This window comes from Bos grunniens, chromosome 7, assembly GCF_055505025.1.
Source record: "Bos grunniens cultivar Pamir isolate PY7600 chromosome 7, Bosgru_T2T1.0, whole genome shotgun sequence".
NCBI classification, from domain to species: domain Eukaryota; kingdom Metazoa; phylum Chordata; class Mammalia; order Artiodactyla; family Bovidae; genus Bos; species Bos grunniens.
Genome location: NC_141171.1, coordinates 46,313,742 through 46,328,004, shown reverse-complemented (window position 1 = coordinate 46,328,004; position 14,263 = coordinate 46,313,742). Strand labels below are relative to the sequence as shown.

The 14,263-nt window shown below is 36.8% G+C and overlaps 2 protein-coding genes across 8 annotated transcripts in view; both read right to left on the bottom strand.

The window, feature by feature from the left end:
- CATSPER3 (cation channel sperm associated 3) overlaps positions 1-14,263 on the bottom strand; it is a 57,698-nt gene that overhangs the window by 36,928 nt on the left and 6,507 nt on the right. The window contains exon 3 of the mRNA XM_086411660.1: positions 12,441-12,530. The gene's annotated coding sequence lies outside the window, so the exon portion shown is untranslated. The remainder of the gene's footprint in view (positions 1-12,440; positions 12,531-14,263) is intronic.
- PCBD2 (pterin-4 alpha-carbinolamine dehydratase 2) overlaps positions 74-14,263 on the bottom strand; it is a 41,919-nt gene continuing 27,729 nt past the window's right edge. For all 7 annotated transcript variants that reach the window (XM_086411668.1, XM_086411670.1, XM_086411669.1 and 4 more), the window contains 2 exons: positions 1,462-1,542; positions 74-326 (listed from right to left, as the gene is read on the bottom strand). In XM_086411668.1, coding sequence (XP_086267794.1) covers positions 231-326; positions 1,462-1,542 — 177 coding nt within the window. In that variant the 3' untranslated portion in view covers positions 74-230. The remainder of the gene's footprint in view (positions 327-1,461; positions 1,543-14,263) is intronic.

Sequence of the window (14,263 nt, the reverse complement as noted above, 5' to 3'; positions counted from 1 at the left end):
TAAATATTAATAGAATTACCTGGGTTGATTTACCTTATATATGTGATTAGATATAATGAAAAATACCTCAGCCTCAAGTTTAAATCATTTTTATTTAAGCACTGATTTTACAAAATGTGATAGTTCAAAAGGTGAACTAAATTTATAACTTAATTTATTCATGTAAATTGCCTTCAAAGTCCATTGCAGCTAGATGTGTATGTAAGATTCTACATGCATTTTAGAAGGAGTCACACAGAAGCAGCTGCTTTTTCAATGAACTTGGCCAGTTTCACATCTCTTTTGGTCAGTCCGCCACAGTCATGCGATGTGAGCGTTATCTGGACCTAAGAAAAAGAGAAACAGTTTTTAAAACCCTGAGCTGCAATTCATGGTACTCTCCTTTGGTGGTTCAGAAATCAATCTATTACTGAGTATTTATCTTTGAGAACTGGGGAGATTAAATGATTTAGAAAATACTACATTATGAATAAGCAATGCATTTCCAAAACCCAGTAAACTCCAGGCTGAGCTCAGCAGCCACCCAGGGATAAAAAGGTTCTCTCATAAGGGCAAATGAGCTGCCAGAATCTCAAATCTTGACTCTTGGGGGAAAAGAGAGAGAGAGAGATTGAAGTTCCATTTTAACTCCCATTACTTTAATTACACTCTTTTCAGGCCACTGAGAAAAACTAAGCTATCAAATGTAATACCTTAGCAACCATGTTAAAAAAAAAAGCCCATTTCCAAATTAGAGAAGTTGGGGAGGGCAGTGGAAGAACAGACTGTTGCCTCTTGACAAACCAATTAGTAAGCAAAAGCAAAATTATGGGTAAAGAAAGGCAACTAGGAAATAAAAGCTTATGCTGGTACCTGCATCCTCTGAATTACTGCAATAAATCACAAAAATATGAAATTTTATTTTTTTTAAAGAGGACTTTCAAGAGACTATAGAACCTCACAGAAAGCAGACGATAAGAAATTTCACATGGCATAACCATGAAGGTAAGGATACTTCGGGGGCAAGCATGAGTCTTCTCACTGTGCCCCCTGCTGTTACGAAAATCAGTTCCAATTGAGAATAGAGAATTTACTTGAACAAATTGATTTCAATGAGATTAAAAAAAAACATATCTTTCTGATTTGCTACCATTTCTTTCAATACTTTACCTTAAGAGGGTTTAAAAAATGTTATCTACATGACTGATATTCAAGCTTAATTCAGGAGTCTAATTTGGCCTGTTTTTCATAGTTTCAGTAGAAGACAAGCATGAAAATAAGGAACTTAGTCATTGTTCTTTTGAGTAATCTGAAATTTGTTACTAATTTGCAATAATACACAGGGATTCTGAGAGAAAGAATAAGAGAGTATTTTCCTAAGCACAATGAATGACACTTAGCTGCACAGGATGACAAGCAAGTAAGAAAGAAGTTTCTTAACTCCAAAATTAAGGTGATCCCAAAATAAGGCAATTCAGTTACCTTGTTGTACACATTGAACCATTCCGGGTGGTGATTCATCTTCTCTGCTTGTAGGGCAACTCGGGACATAAAGCCAAAGGCCTGCATAAGACGAAGTCAAAAGTGATGACTGACACTGCCCGTGCCCCCCTGAGAGGGACCCCAGAGCAACCCGATAAAGACAGGGTTAGGAAAGCCTAGAGAAGCAATAATAAAAGGGAGTGCTCTCCACAGAGGTGGGATAGCAGTGTAGCAGGACTGTGACCTGCTGCTGTATGTGAAAAACACTCAGGCTCAAATAAACAAACTGGGAAATTGGTCTCACCCAATGACCTGTCTGGACTGTTTAACTGTCCTCAGGATGAGACTCTATAAAACAGGGAATAATTTCCCTTCCACTCAGTGTCCTGGCTCTCAAATGGGGCCAGTGTACCTGGCCCCAAATCTTAGCAGTCTCTTTTCCTGCAGCACTGCTCCTTTTGTTTTTAGTGACTGGGTTGCTAAGGTACTGACCACAAAGACTACGGGAAAATGTGAGAGTGTGTCTTAAGCGAAAGCTCTGGTAGAAGTGAACCACCATCCCATCCCCCAGGCAGGACAGAAGGGGATGAGAGACTATTTTCACTGACACCCAGAGTGGAACAGAAAAGAAGGGCTTGCCTGCTTAGGATCTTCTCGCTACTGCCTAGCACTGCCATTTCGAAGAGAAAACACTCCGCTTGGGGCAGACGGCTGCAGAGTCAGCCACAGGCCTGAGTGGGGACCTGCAGGGCACTGACTTCATACCACTGGGAAAGTGCAAACCTAATTTTGTTAAGCAGAAGGCAAACCTGTCCTGAGAGGAAAGAAAAACATTTTTTTTTTTTTTTTTGCTTGCTTTGCTTACTTTCAAATTTTTATGAGGGTAATTGCAAACAATAGAAGAGTTTGTCTCTTTCGTGTCCAGAAGGCAGAAATACTTGGTAAGGCTCTAAGGTAATGGCAAATTATAAAGTTACAGTGGAATTCACAGGGCAGTACCCATCACAGCCATATAAATATTTAACTTCTTTACCCCTATCCAGAAAAACCAATCTGATGTTAGTTGGGCTATGTTTTTTCGAATCACCAAATGACATAGGAGCACATTTCCAAGTTAACAGAAATATGGAAGATGTCATTTTCAAACAGTTCTGTCATTCATAATGGTTCTTATCTCACAATCGATTTCATTCAGGATAAAGATTTCCATTTTGACACTTAATGCCTGAAGGTTTTCCCTACTAAGAAAAGGAAGGAAGTTCAAGAAAAATCCACTTAACCATGCATGGACTTATCAGTGGACAAACAATATTCACTCTCCCACCCCTTCTTATTTCAATCTGATTCTCCATATTATGTGAGGCGGAAGGGGTGAGTCGAATGAGAAAGTTTGTTTTAACTATTAAAACAGAGTAAACCTGTACTAAATTATTATGAGAATTTTTACTCTGCTTGCTTCTAATGCCTTATTCTCATTTAGCTTTAGAAGATTTACAATCATATCACCACCCCTGAGAGACAGTAATACAGACATTAAGGACATGGATTTTTGAGCCAGGGAGCCAGGGATTCAAATCCCAATTCTATTACTCAATTGTCATGTGATTTAACTCTGAGCCTCAATTTTCTTCAGTAAAATGGGGATAATAATAAAAAGCTCATGTAATTATTTTAATTTTTTAAAAAGAGATGGGGATATAAAATTACTCAGCACAGCACCTGGCACAGAGTCAGAGATTACTAATGCACACAATGCTACCACTACAGCTTCTGGCCAAATGCACACCACAAACCTTACAAAACATAACGATAAGTAAAAAGCCCTCCCATTGTCTTGAGAACCTAAGATTCTAGTTGCTGTCTCTAGGAAGAATGGCCCTCGCATTTTCCCATGGGCCTTAAACAGAAACTGACACACATATATCAGACGAATAACACACTGTGGGATAACATTCTGAGGCACACTGACTGGGGAAAACTAGTGAATAATAAGAAATCAGGTGGCACAGTGGGTCACTGTCCAAGTTTTTAAGCCCTGTTGCCACAATTTCTTTGAACAAAGCCATCCAAAAAGGTCCAAAGTGATGCTTAGAATACTTTAACATTCCCAAGAGCCAAATGGACTGAATGAGTGTCTGATCTGAACATGGTCAGAAGTGATCCTCAAATCTCTGACCACCCAGCATGCTATCAGCATAGTAGCAAAATCTATTCCATCAAAAATATGACTTATAAGAGAACAGCCATATCATTAGAGGTATACTGATCAAAGAAAAAGCATCTACCCTATCTATATACAATGCTTAAAAGAAAAAAGGCACATCCAAAGATTCTCCAAATTTGCATTTTCCTTCCTTTTACATATTTCCCTTCAACTGTCACCTAATATTTACATTCAATAAAACATCACAAAGCCTAATAAACTATTTACACAGGATTTGCTCCTAATTCTTCCTTAGGAAAAGAATATTCAATCTTCTCTGGGAGCAAAAAGATAATTCCATAATTTTTCTTCCTTATAACAGAACCAAATAATCCTCCAAATATTTATTTTTAAATCTACAAATTAAAAACATCTATATCAGTACACATTCAAATTAAAGTAAAAGAATTTTTGCAAGGAAGTTAGATGAGTATGTAAGGAGAGGGAAAAAGAAAAACTTCAAAGGGGAATTCTGATTATCTGGAATATAATAAAGAAGGAATATGACTAAACAGCAGACTTGGCAAATCGTGAAAAGCATCTGTCTCTTCTTTCAAAGATTTATTTTTATAGCCGTAGCTACTTGTTACCAGGATGCCACTTGGAATCTAAAGGCCTTGAGCTAGCTAAATGCACAGGCTTTCTAAAACCATTCCATCAAAGAAAGTTGCTAACAGGCCAAGGCAGAATAGACACCAGCAATTAATAAGTTTAGAGAACAGGACTGAGAAAATGGACAGACGAACTAGAAATCAACTAGAGTCAATAAGAACTAGAAAATAGTAAGTACAGAAAATGAAGTATATTTAACTTATAGATAACTGTTGTCAATAAAAGAACAACTTAAAAAAAAAAAAGAAAGAAAAAAGAAAAACCCTGGAGATTTAATTCAAGAAAAACTTCCAAAAAGAAAAAATTTAAATCCATAGACTAAGAATTCATCCATTTCCATACATTCTAGTAAAGTTAATGAACTATGAAGATTTAAAGAATCCTTTTGGCATCTAGTCAAAAAGATCAATTCACCTATAATGATGAAAAGAATCTTACTGACTTTAAACTTCCACATATCAAATTCAACACACAAGCCAGAGGAGCAATGCCTATAACGACTTTAGGAAATCAAAGTGTGAAGAATTTTATACCCAGCTAAACCATTGCTTGAAATTAATGCAGAGGACATATGTTTTTTAAATGCAGTAACTCAGGGAATAATTTCCATTCACCCTTCTTGAGGAAATTTTTATTAAAGGATGAAATATATGTAACTAAGAGTTTAATGGAGAAACTATACCAAAAGTATTGGCAATGAGTAATAAATTCACTCAGCTCTAGAAATACATTTAAAACAACTGTGGGGGTTTATACTTACAGAATAAAATATAAATGTTATAAACTATTATTTTAATAGTTTTCCCTGGCAGTCCAGTGGTTAAGAATCTGCCTTGCAATGTAGCGGACACTGCTTCAACCCCTGGTCTGGGAACTAAGACCCCACATGTCATGGAGCAACTAAGTCCATATATCCCAGAGCCCATGCACCACAACCAGAGAGCCCATGCACCACAACAAAAGACCCCACATGCCACAACTAAGTGGAGAAGGCGATGGCAGCCCACTCCAGTACTCTTCCTGGAAAATCCCATGGATGGAGGAGTCTGGTAGGCTGCAGTGACTCAGTAGACTGAGTGACTTCACTTTCACTTTTCACTTTCATGCACTGGAGAAGGAAATGGCAACCCACTCCAGTGTTCTTGCCTGGAGAATCCCAGGGACGGGGGAGCCTGGTGGGCTGCTGTCTATGGGGTCGCACAGAGTCGGACACGACTGAAGCGACTTGGCAGCAGCAGCAGCAGCCATAACTAAGACCCAACATAGCCAAATAAATAAATATTTTAAAGAGTTGAAAGAAATAGAAATAGGGAAGGTAAATGAAAGTTTAAAAAAATCTTTAAAAGCTGAAATATCAAATGTTAAAGATACATGTATATTTAAAGGTGTAAAACATAAGCACTAGAACTAAAAAATAATATGTACTAAAACTGTATGGTAAAGGGATGAGAATGGGGAAGTAACTACAATTACAAGAAAAATTTTAAAACATACAAAAAATGATTTTTAAACAAAGTTGATACAAATAAACTTTAAAACATAAGATAGTTCTCTGAGACAGAAAAATGATCAAAATTGACTTTAGAAGAGAAAAAAATTAATTAAATAACTGTAAAAGAGAAATGTGTCTAAGAGTAACACCCAAATGTAACCCTTCCCAATCATTTCACAGAGGAATTCTACCAAACCTATATGGAACAGTTAACTCTAATACTGATTAAACTATTCCAGAGCAAAGAAAAAGAAGGATATTTCCAGATTACTTCCCTAACCTATAATAACAGTCTCCAAATTCTCACATAGATAGTACATAATAATGAAACTATAGATTTCATATTAATTGAAATCCTAATAAATAAAACTTTGAGTACACTGGAACAAAACACCATGAGCAAATAGGATTTTTTTCAAGAATGCAAGGATAGTTCAATATTGGGGACCTGTTAATATGATTTACCATACTAATAAGTCAAAAGAGAAAAATTATATATGACTTCTATAAATTCTAAAAAGATATTTGATACATTCAATATTTTTTATGCATGAAAACTCTTAATGAAATAAAAACATATGGGCTCCTTAAATGAGAGAATATATTCTCAGTTCAAAAGGCAACATCTTTCTTAACAAGGAAACACTGGAAGAATTCCCACCGAAGTAGAAAATAAACAAGACCCCACCCCCACAAAAGTCAATAGTCTTCTTATAAAAACAATGAATTAGCAAAGATACTATAAGAAAAGTTCCCACCTAAAATGGCACCAAAAATTATCTAAAAGTAAAGCTTAACAAGAAATGCATAAATTCTACATGCAGAAAACTTTAAACCACTACTTAAAAAAAGATTACTACATTAAATGTTTTTCTGTATGACAATAAAAATCAACAAACAAATTAAAAGACAAACAACAAACTTTATTTGCAGTACACATTTCCTCAGCATGTAGAGAGATCTGATGAATAAGAAAAAGACCAAACATGCAATTTTTTTTAATGGGTAAGGACATAATAGCTAACAGAAAAGAAATCAAATAGTTTTTAAACATAAAAACTGCCTAACCCCATATATGGAAGTACAAATTAAAACTAAGTTATTTGTCAATTTTATCTCAAAAAGTCAGGGTGTGGGGAACTAAGTTAAATCTCTTGTTTGGCAAAGATCAAAAAGTTTGATAATATTCTGCTAGTGAAGGTACAGGAGAAAAGGCACTTCCATATATTTTTGGTGAAAATAAATTAATACAATAATCACTATGGAAGAGAACATGACAAGATCAAAATTAAAAATGCCTATGCCCTTAGGAAAATAGGATTATGCCTTTCAGCCAAGCAATTCCACTTCTAGGAATTTTTCCTGCAGACATACCCATACAAAAATTACAAGAATGGTCACTGCAACACAGTCTTTAACAGTGACAGGGCTGAAAGAGCCACATGTCCATCAATAAAGAACTGACTAAACTATATTTCACGGTATATTTATTCACTGGAATACTACGTAGCCATTAAGAAGAAGGAGAAAACTATTTATCCTCTGACTAGAAATACCTCCAAGATATATTATTAAATAAGAAAAAAATGGGTAACAATAGTCTATAAGTTGTATGAAAAGGAAAGAAAAGAAACCACGTGAATTAACATCTCTGGAATGATATACATAAGGATCAGCTAACAGTGAGTGATGGGGGTTGGGGAGAGGGAGAACTGGATGGTTAAGAATCAGAAATAGGAAGAGGAAGAGGCTTACTATACTCTTTGGTCCCTTTTAACTTTTGAACCAATATATACATGACCTATTTTTAAAGCTGGGTAGGGAAAAAATGAGGAAACCATGCAAATGAAGGTCTCACTGTAAAGGGAACTGGGATCCTGCAATGTATGTAACCTGGTTCATATTAAAATATTTTGGCTCACATTAACTTCTTAACATATGCCTACCTGTTTAGGTGGGTTTTTAGTGCCAATTTACAGCATAGTTTGTCTATGAGCCATATTCTGTTGAGCCACGGCCATTTCAAACAAACATATGTCCAACAAATAGCATATAATGGCTGATAATGGTTTCAGTCTTTCCTCTATTGCAAATTACAAACATTTTATGAACAAGTCCATGAATGCATGATGAAGTATGACTTTTTAAGTCACTCTGCCATTTTAAGGAATGTAAGCATTACAATCACAGTAAATCGGGCCAATGGAGTTTGTCATTTGGAAATCTCCAAACCATCAGCAATTAAAAGATTTTTCCATGAACCCCCAAATCAAGTATTCTTTGGGAACCTTAATTTTTCTTAAAGTTCCTTTTGTTTCAGTTTACTCCATGAAAATATGAAAGACTATCAGATGCACAAAACTGAAACAAAACCCTGTATTGATCTGTGAAATGTTTAACAGCATCAGCTTCAGTCCAAATAACATGTATGATTTATTAAAGTTCTAAGACTTAACTTCTAGCACATATTTACAATATGAATCTGTCATTACTCAGAGCAATTCTCTTTGATATGTTCTTTAAGTCAGCTGCCTTTTATATTTTGATTATAGACTATTTTAATTACACACTAAAAAAGAACACATCTCCCACTAAGAAAATGAGCACCAGCAACTCCAAAGTAATTTCCCCAGTACAATCTCCATTAAGCCTCTAAATACTTCCTTTACTAATTCAATGAATTAGAACTCTATTGTTTATGAATCACCTTCATGTTTGTAGGCCTATAACCCTTTTTTTTTTTTAATAAAATACAATTGCTATGGAAGGAAACGATATTTATGTCTGATTAGAAATGAAAACACTATTACATAAATCAGTTCGGGCATTTCTTCACGTCTTGAAACATGATCGGCAATTTAGTCTAATTGGTGATCAAGGAAACTATCTTGTGATCAATTAAAGTAATTACCAGATTCCGGCAACACAACCTACCTTAATTTTAGCTAGAGTCTGCACTTCTTCAACTTTAATTAAAAATAATGAAAATTATTAAGCAAAATGCAGAGCAAGATCATTGCCAAGCACGCACATGTCACAGGACAGGACCTTCTCTTGGTGTTGATGACTGATCAACCACATAAACATTGCTTGGTACACCAAGGAAGGCATTCTTTGCCCTAGAATATGACTTCATGTCTCACAATGACTTTCTCTGAAAAACATGGGCAACTATTCTAGTTGCTGCAAAGAGAACACCAGATCTTAATCTGCAGGCAACAGAAGAATATTCTCAATTAACAACACAAGAAATGTGCAGAGCAGATCCAACCAAAGATGTATTTGATCATGTTTTTCTCCTCCAAACTGTCACTGGTATGTTGACACAGTGGTCAACTGCAGAAACTTCAGGGTCAGAGACCTAGGTTCAAGTCTAGCTCTTTTGTTCACTAGTTATTTGACCTCAGAGAAATTACTTAACATGTGAAATGAGCCTCAGTTTTCCCATATGTAAAAAGGCGACACCTCATGTAGCAGACTTTACAGTATGACAGGCATTCTACTAGGTGCTCAGTTAACGCTATTATTAATTATCATCACCACCAACACTTCAACATTATAGTGCCTAGACTCTGGAAGGGAAGGATTTCTTTTCAAACTCAGTACAAGAACAATAGAAAGACCAAAGAAATTCATCTTTGCAAGGCTGAGAAAACCAGCAACATATTTAAAACTATTTCTCTACGTGGGTACCCTCAAAAGAAGATTTCCAGTGGAACTGGCAATCTGTCAGGAAGCATCTTAGCCAAGCAGGTGACTCACATCTCCCTGAGAAGCCAAACGAAAGGCCTTACCTGAGGACCATTCCCTAGGCAGTCCAGCATGTGTGCGTCTGGGGCAGACAACCCCCACCAACACGGGGCCTCTAGTCTACCTGCCTTTTACATGAGCCACTGCAGAGCCCAACATTCCCAATAACCCACCCAAGAATATCCAACTCTGAAATTAAACCGGCTTCCCCAGGCTCTTAAGACAATGTCCACAAGCTACTGAATGAGCAGACGCTCTGCTGTGCCCTAGGCTGAATTAGTGCCCTTTCAGCTGTTGGTAATAAGTACACCACCTGTGAGAGAGCACATACTTCTAAATATTACCTTCGAAAGCTGTACTCACAGAACCATAATATTTTTAGAGCCTTAAAAATAAGTTCCTCAGTCACCTTTTTTTTGCAATAATCATAATATCTTAAACAGCCATTTGGAAAAAATAAGGCAGCTCTTTTAGCTAATTACACAGTACTACCTTCAATACATACCGTTAAATGAAAACACAAGGTACAAAACAGTTTTCTTTGCAGAATTAGGATTTATAATTACATTGGTAAACACCTCCTGAATTCCCAGGCTAGGGAGATGACTGTTTGACAGAGGTCCACTAGCATGAATCCACTCTTCTCAAGGCAGCGGAGATAAGCAACATAAACACCTGTACACACAATTTTACCTAAGAGCCCTTCGTTTCTGTTCTATTTTCAGTGAACGTTCTCTAACTACAATAGTTAGACTTCACACAGCTCTCTCTGTGCCAAAAAGACATTCTGACCAAGACGATCACTCACTGAGAATACTTTTTCCCTGAAAAGACACCATTCATTTCCGAATTCCTCTGCACGTATATTTAAATCATATGTCCCCATGTCATCAGTAGCTACTACTGGGCAGACAAACAGCTCAGTCTGATTAGTTTCCTCTAGAATTTCTCACAATCCATTAGTTTTGCTCTCCTGGAATCAGGAGAAACAATGGTTTCAAAATCACTCGAGAAGTCATTTACACCAAGTTCACCAACGTCAAAATAACTTTTGATGCCTTGCTGTTGACTGCTGCTATTCATTATTGCCAATCAATTGCTTCAGAAAAGTTCTTTTGGAGGTTTTCTTCCCTAATCTGCTGATAATCCATATTTGTTAGCTTTCAGGAGTCTTATAAAGGGCGAGTATGGCAAGGACTACCAAAGTTTTTGTTTTGTTTTAGCAACCCTTTGAGAATTACAATTTACACTCCTTTACACTGTGATCATCATAAAATTTATAAAAATTCAAATTTATATAGAAAAAATATCCCTAGGCTTCAATGTCATGCATCCAAACCATATATGGGGAGTATCTGGCCAAATACATTTTTTTTAATGGAATAATATGCAAAATAGCAGTTTATTCCCTATCTTTTCTTCTTTATAATCAACTGTTTCCTTTTAATAGATGCAACTAGTACTTACACAATATAATTCCAGTTTATATCTGATAGGAAACTTCCTTGCCTTATTTTTTATATATATGCACTTAATTTTAAAAAGAGAAAGAGAGAAAAGGTGAAAAGGTTTCTTTCTGCCCAAACTGGATGTGTTAAATTAATCTGAAAGTCAAGATCCAGTAACAATAACCAAAAGGGTAAAGGAAGAAAATAAGGGCTCAGGGCAAAAAGAACACCCGATCCCCCACCATCTGGGGGTGGGAGCACTCAAAAAGTATTTTAAAGAAACAAAGTAGTATCTAATCTGGCTTAATGGTACAGTAAATACATTTTCTACAAGCAGTATACATTTTGTAAAACAGTCTCATTCCACTTCACATCACAAAATATCCGATGGTATAAAAAGGTCTGTACAGCATCAGTGAATTCATACTTATCCTTTCTTTCACTATTTTTAAACAGAATCAAGTCTCCTTGTAAGAGTTTTTAAGTACAGTTTCAGCAACACTTGCCAATATTTTCTGTAGGAAAAATATATCACCCAACTATTCAAGCCCCATCAGACATCCTGATCATTCCACAGAGGACATCCAGTGATAGACGGCTGCAATGAATCACCGGGAGAAAACAGTCTGCCAGACCCACATCTCAGAAAACGATGCCAATCCTGAAGAAGCCGGTGCAGATAGAGACCATCCCATAAGTCGTCTGTATTTATTTGTTTCAAAGTGCACACACAGGTTATGAACTTGGAAAGGTCCATGAACTTGTCAGTCTTCAGACATTGAGCTGAAGCAAACCACAAGTATACTCCGAGTTTATCCTCAATCTGTTATGATGAGGCTTAAGGAGAGCTCTATTCCTACCCTTATTGATGAAACTAGGGACTTTTTCGGTTTTATGTTCTAAACAGTATTACTAAAGAATTAAAAGAAAAATATCAAGGTCTGAGGCACAAAAAGTAGAAAAAACTTAGCACTTATCCTATTTTTGGCATCAAAAGATCACAAGGTCTGTTGGGGAGTCAGACGGTGGGGGGTGGGAGGGGGGCCCAGGTGTCATCATATTCCAAAAAGTTCTAACCCCAGCTCTGCCTCATTCTATGGCCTCAAGCAAATCCTTAATCTGTCTCACCTCTCCCAGTCTCTGTAAACCAGAGGCTCTACTACTTCTTAAGCTCACTCTCAGTGTAAGGAGGTCTGATAAGAACATGTAGAAAATGTGCTACTGTGGGACACTGAAAAAGCTCCAATTTGTTTAAATCCCACACCAAGTAATTTCATGCCATTTTTTTAATCTAGAAAATTTGTCCTGTGTGGCCAAATAAATTTAGATGCGTCCCGAATACAAACGAAAAACCGTTTCTTGTTTAAAATTCACAAATAAGGCGACTAACTCAGAAAACCAGTAATGAGAATTATTTAAAAGAATAAATGCTTACTTAAATCAATTCTTTTTGTAATATTCTTACATAAATTACCTTAACTTTAGTTGTTGATCAAGTACAGTTTTGAGGTTTGGGTTGGTTTTTGCCTTTTTTTATTTTTTTTTTTTACTAATCCACAAAGTCCTGAAAGGAAAAAAGAAAAAAAAGGTTTGTTTTCCTGGACGTATGTAAGTGGGAAAGTTTTTCTCCACCTTAGAGCAGGCTCCCATACAGTTCCACCCCAGAGCAGTTGCCTTCTCTGTGCAGGTGAAGGCTGGCAGGCAGGCAGCACACAGCAAAGCTTCATCTCTGCACCAAGACCTGCGCTCACGATCCCACTCACAATCACGTCAGAGGAAAGGACCACAAACTGGCTTTAAGACACGAGGACAAAGAAAGCATACGGATCCCGATGGAGTGAGAGCACTTCGCCATTTGATGCAACTGCTAAAGAGAATTTCTTCCCTTTTGTTTTTAAAAGTTTATTATTTCATACCTTATGCAAATCATACTTTATATATTAGGCAATAATATTTGAGAAATACTCAAGTCAAATTAAAGGCTTCAATAGCCTTGCCAAAAAGCACTGTGATTTTCCTATAAAAAAATTATTCCAATTTGTTGATCTTACATAGGATGAAACATACTGTAACAATCTTCATAATTTATGTCCTGTTGGGACACAATGATTTAAAGTAACATAATACAGAGCCGCATCATGGCTAATCTAAACCACCTGACCAGATAAACACCAGCTTCCCTTCTCTCTTCAGCAAGGGCATTTCTGTTTATTGTCATATCATTTCCTCATTCTAAGAACATGCAGAATAAATGCAGCCAACCTGCATTTCAGTGGAAGGCTGAGCTGGCTTTTCCCATGTCAGGAGGTTTGTGTGCACACAGGTACCAGTACAATGTCAAGGGCTTACAAGACACAAAACAATCCAAGAATTCCACCCTCAAAATCATTTACAGCGAAGCAAATATGGATTCATCCAGTACAATGTGGACCAGGTGTGGTGTTATAAACCACAATCTTTGGGCTTTTTTTTCCCCAATATATATAATGTCACTGAAGAGGTAATTCTTTAAAACAAATTATGTGGCTTACTATGAGCCAACTTTTTATAAATGCTTCAATCATGCCTCTTGCCATGCTCACAGGCACTCATGATCTGATTAACCGAAGTGAAATGCCCGCATTAACCAACGTCCTTCGGGGGTGAGGAATCTTGGTAGAGGAGAAAGACAAAGAGCCCTTATGGCACGAACCACAGCCATTTCTAGTACACAACTGCACAGGCAGATTTCAAATAGCAAGCTTTCTCCAGGGTCCCAATCCCTTCACCCTCCTCCCATAAGCAAACCTTACTGGGCAGAGTGAGGTTTTCAGGGGGACTTCAGGGAAGGGTTTAAATTTCAGTCATGAAAGAAAAAGTGCAGGAACACATGTGCATTCGGCAGATAACAATTCACTGAAAATATTTTAAATCAAAACAAAACGCCTGTCTGACCAAATTTTTATAAACTTGGTTAGGAAAGAGGAAAACAAACAATTGTTTAAGGGTGGTTTCAAATATTGCTTTCTGCTATTACTGAGAATTTTCAAAGCTTTCCATGCTCCATTGGAAACAGCTCTGCTTCACAAACTGTTCTGGTTGGTCCTGCCAAAGAAATGGTCTGATACACTTTATTACAAGTTGATCGATTTGCTTACCCAGGCAAATATATATAATTATCTTTGCCCATGAAGACCAGAGTAAAATAGGATTCTTCCACTGAAAGCAATGAGATTACTTAAACACAGCTGGGTAAGACAGCACTAGCAGATACTCAGCATCTGCATCCCAACCCCAGCTCCACTGAAGTCCACACTA